General features: G+C 49.8%; 2 protein-coding genes across 2 annotated transcripts; both read left to right on the plus strand.

Annotated features, from left to right (window-relative positions):
- Positions 1-8,842: 8,842 nt before the first annotated feature.
- On the plus strand, positions 8,843-10,669 carry LOC143961969 (E3 ubiquitin/ISG15 ligase TRIM25-like). Its single transcript, XM_077471317.1, is given in 3 exon segments — positions 8,843-9,859; positions 9,908-9,996; positions 9,999-10,669. Coding segments are annotated over 3 exon segments (1,659 nt in total). The 5' UTR covers positions 8,843-8,883; the 3' UTR covers positions 10,593-10,669.
- Positions 10,670-12,081: 1,412 nt separating this feature from the next.
- LOC143961970 (E3 ubiquitin/ISG15 ligase TRIM25-like) lies at positions 12,082-14,041 on the plus strand. The gene is made up of 2 exons (XM_077471318.1): positions 12,082-12,981; positions 13,126-14,041. Exons 1-2 carry the CDS (start codon positions 12,102-12,104, stop codon positions 13,809-13,811), a joined length of 1,566 nt encoding a protein of 521 aa, XP_077327444.1. The 5' UTR covers positions 12,082-12,101; the 3' UTR covers positions 13,812-14,041.
- Positions 14,042-14,845: the final 804 nt, after the last annotated feature.

The raw sequence follows: 14,845 nt of genomic DNA on the forward strand, positions 1-14,845 counted from the left end.
CAGAGCTCCCTGCCTCTGCGCATTATTCTAAAAGTTCTTTGGTGTGGGCCTTTTTTGAGACGAGTGCATCAGATCGCACCGCTGCTATTTGCAACATATGTCTCAAGCGTATCTCGCGTGGCCAAAACATCAGCCGCTTGGGCACCACATGCTTGACCAGACATATGTTGACCTGCCATGCAGCTCGTTGGCAAGAATACCTCAAAGACCCACACCAAAGAACAAAGCGGACGTCTCCTTGCTCCTCATCAGCTGGCATCTCCAACCCCACTAGACCTTCAGTCCTCTCTGAAACCTGCTCTGAGAGGAATGAAGGTGTAGAATTAGGTGTGTCACAGCCAAGTGCTTGCGGGCACTCTGCTAGCAGTACACCCACGTCCGATTATAGCAGGCAAATGTCCCTGCCCAGCTGCTGGAACGTCAAAAGAAGTTCACTCCCAGCCATCCACATGCCCAGCGGTTGAGTGCTAGCTTGGCTAAATTGCTAGCACTAAAACTGCTACCTTTTCAGTTGGTAGACTCGGCACAATGTGCGGTTCCTCAGTGGCAGGTCCCCAAATGCCACTTTTTCTCACGGAAGGTGATTCCGGCTCTCTACCAGCATGTGGAAGGCAATGTCCTTGCCTCGCTGGACAGGGCGGTCAGTAGTAAGCTGCATATTACTGCTGACTCATGGTCCAGCATGCATGGACAGGGACGTTATCTGTCTTTCACGGCCCATTGGGTCACTCTTCTGGCAGCTGGGAAGGATGCAGGACAAGGTGCAGTAGTGTTGGAGGTTGTTCCGCCACCACGCCTCCAAAATGCTACTACTGGTTGTGACACACCTCTCTCCTCCACCCCCTCCTCTTCTTATTCCTTCATGGCCTCTTCCAGTGCTCTGTCCTCGGAACCAGCGGTGCTCCGTAGGCGTTCAAGGGGCTACGCAAGTACGCAGGCAAAACGATGCTATGCCGTGCTTGCACTGGTTTGTTTGGGGGACAGGAGCCACACTGGGGCAGATATTTTGTCAGCTCTGCAGGGGCAGGCTGAGAGGTGGTTGACGCCATGCCAGCTTAAGCCAGGTACCAACCTGTTTAACAGGGGCATGCAATTACAACTCTTGATATAATATTTCACAGCAGGGCCCGTTCCTGTGCCCATCAAGAGTAACTGTGAGGACTTATAGTGTTGTGGCACCAGCACCACAACCACCAAGGGCCCAATTTTTCTACCACTGTTCAACAATGGCATGTAATTACAATTCTTGATATAATATTTCACAGGAGGGCCCGTTCCTGTGCCTACCCAGAGTAACGGTGAGGACTTATAGTGTTGTGGCACCAGCACCACAACCACCAAAGGTCAATTTTTCTACCACTGTTCAACAATGGCATGTAATTACAATTCTTGATATAATCGATCACAGCAGGGCGCTCCAGCACCCACCAAGAGTCACTTTGAGGGCTTACAATGTTGTGGCAAAACCAACACCTTGTTCCGCCATTTCTGCAGAGCATATAGGGCAGGCCCCTACTTTCAAACATCCAACTTACAAACATCTCCTACTTGCCTATGGAAGGAGACAACAGCAAGTGAGATGAAAAAAGATGGACGACAAAACAAATTATACAGGGGTGATAACCCTTCCCTATGTTTTCCAAAAAGCTTAAAAATAGTTTTTTTGACTGGAGCTACACTTTAAAAATGTACCAGTTCAGAATTACAAACAGATTCAACTTAACACAACAAAACTACACAGTCCCTGTCTTGTTTGCACCTCCTGTATACTGCTGTTCTGAGTATATAGGGCCTGGGGGCCACACGTATTTCCTTTTTTTAATATGGGTACGGGGTTCCCCTTAATATGCGTACAAGGCCCAAAGGGGCTGGTAATGGGCAGGGGGGGGCTACCCATGCCATTTTTCTCAATGATTTTCATCCATATTGCTGGAACCAGATATAACATTAAAACCGCAAGCAGTTTTAAATGACTTTTTTTTCCGTTAAATGTCAATTTGTGCAGGAACTGTTCTAAACACGGGAAACACGTGGCACTTCACAGGCATACTATAAACACTCCCCAGGCATGATATTTAAAGGAATATTTCACTTTTTTTTTTCACTTTAATCGTCATTAAAATCAGTGCTCCCGAAAAAACTTCAGTTTTTAATTTTTTTTTAGGAATTGACCCATGTCCCCTGGGGCAGGAGGCAGGTCCCCAAACCCTTTTTAGGACAGTATCTTGCATATTAGCCATTAAAATTAGCACTTTTAATTTCGAACCTTCGAGTCCCATAGACTTCAATGGGGTTCTAAAGATCGCATGAATTTGCGGTCCGTTCGAAAGTTCTGGTGCAAACCGAACCGGGGGGTGTTCGGCTCATCCCTACATGCCTGTTCTCTCAATGATTTTCATCTATATTGCCGGGACCAAACATTACATTACAGCCGTAAGCAGTTTTAAATGACTTTTATTCCTTTAAAAATGTCATTTTGCTATCAGACTGTTCTAAACATGGGAAAAATGTGCCCCCTTTACAGGCATACTAAACACACCCTCCAGGTACGATATTTAAAGGAATATTTCACTCTTATTGTTTCACTTTAAGCATTATTAAAATCACTGCTCCCGAAAAAAATGGCCATTTTTAAAACTTTTTTTTTTTTTTCCCCAAACTATTTTTATGACAACGCCATGCATATTAGCCTTTAACATTGGCACTTTTGATTTTTCACGTTCGGGTCCCATAGACTTTAACAGTGTTCGCACAAACCTTTTGTTAGTTTGCATGTTCTGCCGCAAACCAAACTGGGGGGTGTTCGGCTCATCCCTAATAGTGATCTATTGCGTTCTCCCTAAGCTTAGCCTTGTTGCACTTTTCTCTTCTATCACTAGGTGGCCTGAGTCCACACAGACCCCCCCTTACATCAGAGCCCCCTACATCAGACCCCCCTTACATCAAAGTCCGCAGAGACCCCCCCTTACATCAGAGTCTGCACAGTCCCCCCCTTACATCAGAGTTCAAACAGACCCCCCTTACATCAGAGTTCAAACAGACCCCCCCTTACATCAGAGCCCCCTACATCAGAGCCCCCCCTTACATCAGAGTCCGCACAGACCCCCCCTTACATCAGAGTTCACACAGACCCCCCTTACATCAGAGTCCACACAGACCCCCCCTTACATCAGAGTCTGCACAGACCCCCCTTACATCAGAGCCCCCCTTACATCAGAGTCCGCACAGACCCCCCCTTACATCAGAGCCCGCACAGACCCCCCCTTACATCAGAGCCCACACAGACCCCCCCCTTACATCAGAGTCCACATAGACCCACCCCTTACAAAAGAGTCCGCACAGACCCACCCTTACATCAGAGTCCGCACAGACCCCCCCTTACATCAGAGTACGCACAGACCCCCCCTTACATCAGAGTCTGCACAGACCCGCCCTTACATCAGAGTCCACACAGACCCGCCTTACAACAGAGTCCGCACAGACCCCCTTTACATCAGAGTCCGCACAGACCCCCCCTTTACATCAGAGTCCGCACAGACCCCCCCTTACATCAGAGTCCGCACAGACCCCTCCTTTACATCAGAGTCCGCACAGACCCCTCCTTACATCAGAGTCCGCACAGACCCGCCTTACAACAGAGTTCGCACAGACCCCCTTTACATCAGAGTCCGCACAGACCCCCTTTACATCAGAGTCCGCACAGACCCCCCCCCCTTACATCAGAGTCCGCACAGACCCCTCCTTTACATCTGAGTCCGCACAGACCCCTCCTTACATCAGAGTCCGCACAGACCCGCCTTACAACAGAGTCCGCACAGACCCCCTTTACATCAGAGTCCGCACAGACCCCCTTTACATCAGAGTCCGCACAGACCCCCCCCTTACATCAGAGTCCGCACAGACCCCCCTTACATCAGAGTCCGCACAGACCCCATCCTTACATCAGAGCCCCTTACATCAGAGTCTGCACAGACCCCCCTTACATCAGAGTCCGCACAGACCCCCCTTACATCAGACACCACCTTACATCAGAGTCCGCACAGACCCCCCTTACATCAGAGCCCCCCTTACATCAGAGTCTGCACAGACCCCCCCTTACATCAGAGTCCCTTACATCAGAGTCTGCACAGACCCCCCCCTTACATCAGACCCCCCCTTACATCAGAGTCTGCACAGACCCCCCTTACATCAGAGTCCGCACAGACCCCATCCTTACATCAGAGCCCCTTACATCAGAGTCCGCACAGACCCCCTTTACATCAGAGTCCGCACAGACCCCCCCCTTACATCAGAGTCCGCACAGACCCCCCTTACATCAGAGTCCGCACAGACCCCATCCTTACATCAGAGCCCCTTACATCAGAGTCTGCACAGACCCCCCTTACATCAGAGTCCGCACAGACCCCCCTTACATCAGACACCACCTTACATCAGAGTCCGCACAGACCCCCCTTACATCAGAGCCCCCCTTACATCAGAGTCTGCACAGACCCCCCCTTACATCAGAGTCCCTTACATCAGAGTCTGCACAGACCCCCCCCTTACATCAGACCCCCCCTTACATCAGAGTCTGCACAGACCCCCCCTTACATCAGAGTCTGCACTGACCCCCCTTATATCAGAGTCCGCACAGAACCCCCCTTACACCAGAGTCCACACAGACCCCCCCTTACATCAGAGTCCGAACAGACCCCCCCCCCTTACATCAGAGTCCGCACAGACCCCCTTTACATCAGAGTCCAAACAGACCCCCCTTACATCAGAGTCCACACAGACCACCCCTTACATCAGAGCCCCCTACATCAGAGCCCCCCTTACATGAGAGTCCGCAAAGACCCCCCCTTACATCAGAGTCCGCACAGACCCCATCCTTACATCAGAGCCCCTTACATCAGAGTCTGCACAGACCCCCCCTTACATCAGACACCACCTTACATCAGAGTCCGCACAGACCCCCCTTACATCAGAGCCCCCCTTACATCAGAGTCTGCACAGACCCTCCCCCTTACATCATCCCCCCCTTACATCAGAGTCTGCACAGACCCCCCTTACATCAGAGTCTGCACAGACCCCCCCTTACATCAAAGTCTGCACAGACCCGCCTTACAACAGAGTCCGCACAGACCCCCTTTACATCAGAGTCCGCACAGACCCCCTTTACATCAGAGTCTGCACAGACCCCCCCTTTACATCAGAGTCCGCACAGACCCCCCCTTACATCAGAGTCCGCACAGACCCCCCTTACATCAGAGTCCGCACAGACACCATCCTTACATCAGAGCCCCTTACATCAGAGTCTGCACAGACCCCCCTTACATCAGAGTCCGCACAGACCCCCCTTACATCAGACACCACCTTACATCAGAGTCCGCACAGACCCCCCTTACATCAGAGCCCCCCTTACATCAGAGTCTGCACAGACCCCCCCTTACATCAGAGTCCCTTAAATCAGAGTCTGCACAGACCCCCCTTACATCAGAGTCTGCACTGACCCCCCTTACATCAGAGTCCGCACAGACCCCCTCTGACATCAGACCCCCCCTTACATCAGAGTCTGCACAGACCCCCCCTTACATCAGAGTCCGCACAGACCCCACCCTTACATCAGAGTCCGCACAGACCCCCCTTACACCAGAGTCCACACAGACCCCCCCTTACATCAGAGTCCACACAGACCCCCCCTTAGAGTCTGCAGAATTTCCACTAAGACCCCTTTTACACTGAGGTGTTTTTCTGGGCGCTTTTGGGCTTATTATAGCGCCTGAAAAATGGAACTCTGATGTAAGGGGGGTCTCTGGTCATGAAAGCCCCCCTCTTGCGTCAGAGTCCACAGAGCACCCCTTAAATTAATTTTACACAGTGGGAGGCAGGAGAGAGAGGGCGATCTTCCTTACCCCAGGATGGAGGCTCAGACACAGGCTGTCTGTAGCATGCATCTTCTAAAACGTCCTTCCCATGTTTTCCCTGAGTGTGTGTGTGTGTGGGGGGGGGGGCAGACACAGAAGTAGAGGGGCGGGAGGAGGAGGAGCAGTCCGTCCGAGCTGAGAGCACAGAGCGCAACTGTCACCACTCAGCAGGGGCTCTGAGGCTGAGCTGTGTGAGAGACACACAGCAAAGCCAATGCAGCCCATAACTTTATTTGTAGTTCCCGGCCAGAGAAGGCACTAGGTATGGCCGCACAGCGATGGGTGAGCGGTGGCCGCGGCCTGTGTTAGCCCTGTCCAGGCCTCCGCTCACCTCCCGCTGTGCGGCCTGGACATCAACAGGCCACAGAGCGGGCGGCCCACCGGGCAAATGCCCGGTCTGCCCTATGGCCAGTCCGGGCCTGACCGCTTGTACCCTACAACTTGTGTCTATCTGCCCCATATTGGCACTATATCCACTGGGGTATTTGTAATTTGCACAGCAAATATTCAATGCACTATGGTAACCTGGTGTACAGAACACCCCCAGAAATGTCATTTCCTGCCGCTGTAATTGGCTCACTGAATATCTCACATTTGTACACAAGTACAGTATTATGGAAACCCCCTTTCTTTTTGGTGGATATCGTTAAAAGGGTTGAATTTTTCTAAAAGGATGCAAACACAGCAACTGTCCTCTATAGAATACTGAAATTGCACCAGGTGGTTATGAGTGCAGACCCCCCCACACAGGAATCAGTCTGGGAAGGACGTGGCGGAACACACAGCTTTTTCTTCAGAACAAAAAATAAAAGAAATCTGCAACAAAGTTTTTTTTTTTTTTTTAATGCTTGTAATCTTTATATATCATCCAATCCATCCAAACTCTCTGTACGCAGTATATTGTATAAATACAAACATGTCTGGGGGAGCGCAAACAAACTGAAAAATAGTTGAAAAAAAAAAAAAAACATCAAACGCAGCCACTTTGCCATCAAACGCTGCCACTGTGCCATCAATTGCAGCCACTGTGCCATCAATTGCAGCCACTGTGCCATTAAACGCTGCCACTGTACCATCAAATGCTGCGACTGTGCCCATCAAACGCTGCCACTGTGCCAAATGCTGCCAGTGTGACAGAGTGCCCAATGCTGCCAGTGTGCCCAATTCTGCCAGGGTACCCAATGCTGCCATTGTGCCCAATGCTGCCAGTGTGCCCAATGCTGCCAGTGTGACAGTGTGTCAAATGCTGCCAGTGTGTCCAATGCTGCCAGTGTGCCCAATGCTGCCAGTGTGACAGTGTGCCCAATGCTGCCAGTGTGCCCAATGCTGCCAGTGTGCCAAATTCTGCCCGTTTGACAGTGTGGCGAATGCTGCCAGTGTGCCCAATGCTGCCAGTGTACCCAATCTGCCAGGGTGCCCAATGCTGCCAGTGTGACAGTGTGCCTCCCTGCTCTCCTTCTGCCTTGCACTTACCCTGTCTTGCGAGGCAGTGGGTGATGGCGACGAGCGGGGTCCTTCATGCGTCTCCTGCACAGGGCACTTCTTCCTTCCTCTCCTCCCATCAGGCGTCCAATAGCTGCGCCTGTTGTTTCAGCCAATCAGGTGACAGGTAACCAGACCTGAGCAACCTGATTGGCTGAGAGGCAGGGTCAGTGTTAGGGAAGCGATGTATTTGGTTCCCTAACACACCAATGAGTAATCAGCGAACATACAGCAGTGCGCCCGCTGTTTACCCTTTTGGAAGCCTATTAGAGCCCATGGCTCCAATCAGGAAGCCTATTAGAGCCTATGGCTCTAATCAGGCGCTTACAAAAAGAAACCCTGCCACTGTATTTCATATGCGCGGTGCCTAGGGTTGCCACCTGTCTAGGATTCACCCGGACAGGTCGGGTTTGGAATCATGCGTCCGGGTTTCGGACTGCCTGAAACCCGGACACATTATTTAAACTGGACTATGGTTTCCCAGCAGGGCTGCTGGCTGCAGTTGTCTAGGCTGAGAGTGTCTGTTACACTCTCTTTCACACTGCCCAAAGCCAGCACTAACAATCCACCCCCCCCCCCCCCCAAAACACACACACAGATGGGAGAGGAGAGAGGGCTCGATCAGCACCTCATCCCCCCACCCCTCTGGGTCTGCCCACACTCCAATCCCTGGCGCTGTGCCTCAGAAAAGGAAAGCTGGGGTTGCAAATTTGAATTCAGCAGCCTCAGATACATCTGGATGAGAGGTGCTGACTGCCAAGGGGTGAGTGAGCTCAGCATCCATCCCTGTCTGTCACTGAAGTCTCCCCCCTCCTCTCTCCTGCCTCTGGGTGAGTACACTAAGGTAAATCAGGGTTCTCAGAGCACCCCTTACATCAGATTTCCCCTTTAAACCAGAGGCCACAGTGTTCCCCCTTAAATCAGGGTTCCCAGAGCATCCCTTATGTTAGAGTCCCCAGAGTTCTCCCTTATATCAGAGTCTGCAGAGCCCCCTTACAGTGAAAGGGAACTCTGCGAGTTCAGATGTAAAAAGGGGAACTCTGTGGACTCTGATGTAAAGAGGGACTCTTGTTATTAACTTCATATGATTAGAAATGTTATTTAATAGCAAAATATACATAAAGTTTATACTATAAAAAAAAATGGCGTGTGCTGCTTAACTATTCGGGTGTGACTTGAAGAAAAGGTGGCAACCCTACCGGTGCCTGACAAGGGGCCGGGTACATGAATAGGGGGCGGCAGCGGCGACCATAGATAGATTCATACAATGTATGAATCTAACTATGTGATAGAGCGAGTGACGGGGGGGGGGGGGGGGGGGGGGGCGGCGCTCCTGCGCCCTTTATGGACGAACCGCCACTGGTCCTTCCATATAACTAATCCTATGACTACAGTACAAGTCACAGCCCAGCCTCACCCTGTGTAGAGGAATGTGACCCTCCCAACTGCATTCTTCTCCTGTGTCAGAATTTCATTTCCTCGTCTGCTGTCAGCGATGGCGTCTGGTGATCTGAGAGCTGAGTTGGAATGTTCCGTCTGTCTGAACATTTATACGGATCCTGTAATGCTGAGATGTGGTCACAACTTCTGCCGGGTCTGTATTGATGGTGTGCTGGATACACAGGAGGGGTCTGGAGGATATTCCTGTCCTGAATGTAGAGAGAAGTTTCCGGATCGGCCTGCACTGCACAGGAACATAACACTACGTAACATAGCAGAGACTTTCCTGTCTGCTCATCAATATCGGGAGGAGTCCGGGGTCTTCTGTACTCACTGTGTGGACTCTCCTGTACCTGCTGTTAGATCCTGTCTGCTCTGTGAGGTTTCTCTGTGTGATAAACACCTGAGAGTCCACAAAAAGTCCCCAGAACACATCTTATGTGACCCCACCTTGTCCATGGAGAGCAGGAAATGCTCCGTCCATAAGAAGATCCTGGAGTATTACTGCACTGAGGATGAGACCTGTGTATGTAAGTTATGTGTGATTGAAGAACATAAAGGACATGCGATGGAGTCATTGGATGGGGCTTCTGAGAAGAAGAAGAAGACACTGAGGAATGTTCTGCAGAAACTTCTGACAAAGAGAGAGGAGACGGAGGAAAGAGTCCAGAGTCTGCAGGAACACCGGAGGAAAGTAGAAGAAGAAGCCGCTGGTGACACCGAGAGAGTCACTGTCCTGTTTAGAGATCTCAGGAGACGTCTGGAAGACCTGGAGAAGAGAGCCCTGAGGGACATCTCCGGGAGGGCAGAGTGGATCTCCATCTCCATCCGGGATCTGGAAATAAAGAAGGAGGAGCTGTCCAGGAAGTTGCGTCACATTGAGGAGCTGTGTAACGTGACGGATCCACTGACTGTCTTACAGGAATCAGACACAGGTGACTTGTGTGATACTGAGGATGGAGATAATGAGGAATCAGAGACAGGTGACTTGTATGATACTGAGGATGAAGATAATGAGGAATCGGACACAGGTGACTTGTGTGATACTGATGTTGAAGATAATGAGGAATCGGACACAGGTGACTTGTGTGATACTGAGGATGGAGATAATGAGGACAGAGAGAGACATGAGAAACTCCTCCATGATGGAGGGGGTCTGGATGTGGCGGGGTCTTACACACAGGTTTATCTGATATAATAACAGAGGTAAATGTATACTTCTCTATACAGGGAGCTGCAGACATATTATTGAATGTAAACACAGCTAATAATCGTCTACAGATATCAGATGACAGGAAAACTGTATCCAGGTCAGATAGAAACCAGAATCACCCAGAAACACCAGAGAGATTTCAATGTCCTCAGGTGATGAGCAGTCGGAGTTTCTCCTCAGGGAGACATTACTGGGAAGTGGATGTCGGGGGATCAAATATATGGATAGTCGGGATGTGTTACCCCAGTATAGACAGGAGAGGGGGGCAGTCAGGGATTGGAAAGAATAAGAAGTCCTGGGGTTTGGAGAGGTATTATAATCAGTATAAGGTGATACATGACAGTAGATATATCCCTTTACCCACCAACATCTCCAGTAACAGAGTCAGGATAGATCTGGATTATGAGGTCGGGTGGATCTCCTTTTATGATCTGTGTGACCCGATCCGACACCTCCACACCTTCACCACCACCTTCACTGAGCCCCTCCATGCTGGGATATGGGTATATAGTGGTTGTATGAAGATCTGTGGGGGGAGGCGGGAGATGTGAGAGCTCTGCCCAGAGACTGCTGACATCATAGTAAGGGAGGGTCAGATGGGTTAAATATTCATCCAATGGGGCTGATGGTGGGGGATACAGTCGGTGTCTCTTTTATTGTAGTTTGGGGTACACTACAAATCAGGGTGCAGGTTACAGAAATAGGAGGCCGTGCTACAAAATCATGCTGATCTGCAATGTAATAGAGGAAATAAATGAGTAGAATAGAAAAAGTCACTTTATACTGTAGGTGTGAGATGATGTTTTTTTTGGTTTGTTGATGTACAAAGTAACATTATTGTGTGTCCGGGTGTACCCCTCTCAGGAGGACTGAACCCCCAGAAATGTGGGGGAGGGGAGATAAAGTGTAGGGTTAGAGTGAGAAAAGAGAACAAAACGGACAGGTCTGTCATCTATCTCCTTTATACAGGGTCGGGGGGTCGGGTTTGGAATCATGCGTCCGGGTTTCGGACTGCCTGAAACCCGGACACATTATTTAAACTGGACTATGGTTTCCCAGCAGGGCTGCTGGCTGCAGTTGTCTAGGCTGAGAGTGTCTGTTACACTCTCTTTCACACTGCCCAAAGCCAGCACTAACAATCCACCCCCCCCCCCCCCAAAACACACACACAGATGGGAGAGGAGAGAGGGCTCGATCAGCACCTCATCCCCCCACCCCTCTGGGTCTGCCCACACTCCAATCCCTGGCGCTGTGCCTCAGAAAAGGAAAGCTGGGGTTGCAAATTTGAATTCAGCAGCCTCAGATACATCTGGATGAGAGGTGCTGACTGCCAAGGGGTGAGTGAGCTCAGCATCCATCCCTGTCTGTCACTGAAGTCTCCCCCCTCCTCTCTCCTGCCTCTGGGTGAGTACACTAAGGTAAATCAGGGTTCTCAGAGCACCCCTTACATCAGATTTCCCCTTTAAACCAGAGGCCACAGTGTTCCCCCTTAAATCAGGGTTCCCAGAGCATCCCTTATGTTAGAGTCCCCAGAGTTCTCCCTTATATCAGAGTCTGCAGAGCCCCCTTACAGTGAAAGGGAACTCTGCGAGTTCAGATGTAAAAAGGGGAACTCTGTGGACTCTGATGTAAAGAGGGACTCTTGTTATTAACTTCATATGATTAGAAATGTTATTTAATAGCAAAATATACATAAAGTTTATACTATAAAAAAAAATTGGTGTGTGCTGCTTAACTATTCGGGTGTGACTTGAAGAAAAGGTGGCAACCCTACCGGTGCCTGACAAGGGGCCGGGTACATGAATAGGGGGCGGCAGCGGCGACCATAGATAGATTCATACAATGTATGAATCTAACTATGTGATAGAGCGAGTGACGGGGGGGGGGGGGCGGCGCTCCTGCGCCCTTTATGGACGAACCGCCACTGGTCCTTCCATATAACTAATCCTATGACTACAGTACAAGTCACAGCCCAGCCTCACCCTGTGTAGAGGAATGTGACCCTCCCAACTGCATTCTTCTCCTGTGTCAGAATTTCATTTCCTCGTCTGCTGTCAGCGATGGCGTCTGGTGATCTGAGAGCTGAGTTGGAATGTTCCGTCTGTCTGAACATTTATACGGATCCTGTAATGCTGAGATGTGGTCACAACTTCTGCCGGGTCTGTATTGATGGTGCGCTGGATACACAGGAGGGGTCTGGAGGATATTCCTGTCCTGAATGTAGAGAGAAGTTTCCGGATCGGCCTGCACTGCACAGGAACATAACACTACGTAACATAGCAGAGACTTTCCTGTCTGCTCATCAATATCGGGAGGAGTCCGGGGTCTTCTGTACTCACTGTGTGGACTCTCCTGTACCTGCTGTTAGATCCTGTCTGCTCTGTGAGGTTTCTCTGTGTGATAAACACCTGAGAGTCCACAAAAAGTCCCCAGAACACGTCTTATGTGACCCCACCTTGTCCATGGAGAGCAGGAAATGCTCCGTCCATAAGAAGATCCTGGAGTATTACTGCACTGAGGATGAGACCTGTGTATGTAAGTTATGTGTGATTGAAGAACATAAAGGACATGCGATGGAGTCATTGGATGGGGCTTCTGAGAAGAAGAAGAAGACACTGAGGAATGTTCTGCAGAAACTTCTGACAAAGAGAGAGGAGACGGAGGAAAGAGTCCAGAGTCTGCAGGAACACCGGAGGAAAGTAGAAGAAGAAGCCGCTGGTGACACCGAGAGAGTCACTGCCCTGTTTAGAGATCTCAGGAGACGTCTGGAAGACCTGGAGAAGAGGGTCCTGAGGGACATCTCCGGGAGGGCAGAGCGGATCTCCATCTCCATCCGGGATCTGGAAATAAAGAAGGAGGAGCTGTCCAGGAAGTTGCGTCACATTGAGGAGCTGTGTAACGTGACGGATCCACTGACTTTCTTACAGGAATCAGACACAGGTGACTTGTATGATACTGAGGATGGAGATAATGAGGAATCAGAGACAGGTGACTTGTATGATACTGAGGATGAAGATAATGAGGAATCAGACACAGGTGACTTGTATGATACTGATGTTGAAGATAATGAGGAATCGGACACAGGTGACTTGTGTGATACTGAGGATGGAGATAATGAGGACAGAGAGAGACATGAGAAACTCCTCCATGATGGAGGGGGTCTGGATGTGGCGGGGGTCTTACACACAGGTTTATCTGATATAATAACAGAGGTAAATGTATACTTCTCTATACAGGGAGCTGCAGACATATTATTGAATGTAAACACAGCTAATAATCGTCTACAGATATCAGATGACAGGAAAACTGTATCCAGGTCAGATAGAAACCAGAATCACCCAGAAACACCAGAGAGATTTCAATGTCCTCAGGTGATGAGCAGTCGGAGTTTCTCCTCAGGGAGACATTACTGGGAAGTGGATGTCGGGGGATCAAATATATGGAGAGTCGGGATGTGTTACCCCAGTATAGACAGGAGAGGGGGGCAGTCAGGGATTGGAAAGAATAAGAAGTCCTGGGGTTTGGAGAGGTATTATAATCAGTATAAGGTGATACATGACAGTAGATATATCCCTTTACCCACCAACATCTCCAGTAACAGAGTCAGGATAGATCTGGATTATGAGGTCGGGTGGATCTCCTTTTATGATCTGTGTGACCCGATCCGACACCTCCACACCTTCACCACCACCTTCACTGAGCCCCTCCATGCTGGGATATGGGTATATAGTGGTTGTATGAAGATCTGTGGGGGGAGGCGGGAGATGTGAGAGCTCTGCCCAGAGACTGCTGACATCATAGTAAGGGAGGGTCAGATGGGTTAAATATTCATCCAATGGGGCTGATGGTGGGGGATCCAGTCGGTGTCTCTTTTATTGTAGTTTGGGGTACAGTACAAATCAGGGTGCAGGTTACAGAAATAGGAGGCCGTGCTACAAAATCATGCTGATCTGCAATGTAATAGAGGAAATAAATGAGTAGAATAGAAAAAGTCACTTTATACTGTAGGTGTGAGATGATGTTTTTTTTGGTTTGTTGATGTACAAAGTAACATTATTGTGTGTCCGGGTGTACCCCTCTCAGGAGGACTGAACCCCCAGAAATGTGGGGGAGGGGAGATAAAGTGTAGGGTTAGAGTGAGAAAAGAGAACAAAACGGACAGGTCTGTCATCTATCTCCTTTATACAGGGTCGGGGGGTCTGAGCTCTGCACTGCTCTATGTCGCCCCCTGGAAATTTACACCACAACATGTTCTTATTAATGTCTCATCTTAATCCAATCAGAGTTCTTGAACTCTGTGATGTCATTAAATCCCAATAGAACTTTCAGCTTAACCCCTTGGCGCCAGCGCCTTCCAGTCCTTTAAGCGGTTTAGGGTGCCAGAAGGTGAGGCTGGGATTATGATCATATGACCGCTGTGATTGGCTGTCACGGGGGGTCACAGGATTGAGAAGCTCCCGATCGGAAGCAGCTTTCTGTTGGCCACCAGAAATGTGGTGGCACTGGGCGCGCACTCTCGGCACAGCTGTTTTTGCAATATTGCACCCAAAATCTGCAGCCGCTCAGTACCAAGGCTGAGAGGCGGCATATTTGCATGCTGTCGGCACTAACAGGTTACATCTGATAAATACAATCCATGGGCTTCAAACCAAAAACTGTGCAAAGTTGTTGTTTTTTTTAGAAAGCAGCCACAGCCTAAGTATGAAAAGCCTTCGCCCCGCAGAAATGCTTCAAAGAAGAACCCTTGCTCTCTGTGTGGAAGCAGCTGTCTCTCTGCAGAGGTCCAACCAACATGCCCATTGCT

The sequence above is a fragment of the Lithobates pipiens genome, unplaced genomic scaffold (genome assembly GCF_037356315.1).
Source record: "Lithobates pipiens isolate NorthernLeopardFrog02 unplaced genomic scaffold, aLitPip1_a1.2 Scaffold_8, whole genome shotgun sequence".
NCBI classification, from domain to species: Eukaryota; Metazoa; Chordata; class Amphibia; order Anura; family Ranidae; genus Lithobates; species Lithobates pipiens.

Excerpts from the sequence above, each read along its gene's own strand:
- LOC143961970 (XM_077471318.1), top strand. The coding sequence starts at position 12,102 with ATGGCGTCTGGTGATCTGAGAGCTGAGTTGGAATGTTCCGTCTGTCTG. Across the intron at positions 12,982-13,125 it reads CTTACAGGAATCAGACACAG|GTGACTTGTGTGATACTGAG; the intron begins GTGACTTGTATG and ends AATCGGACACAG.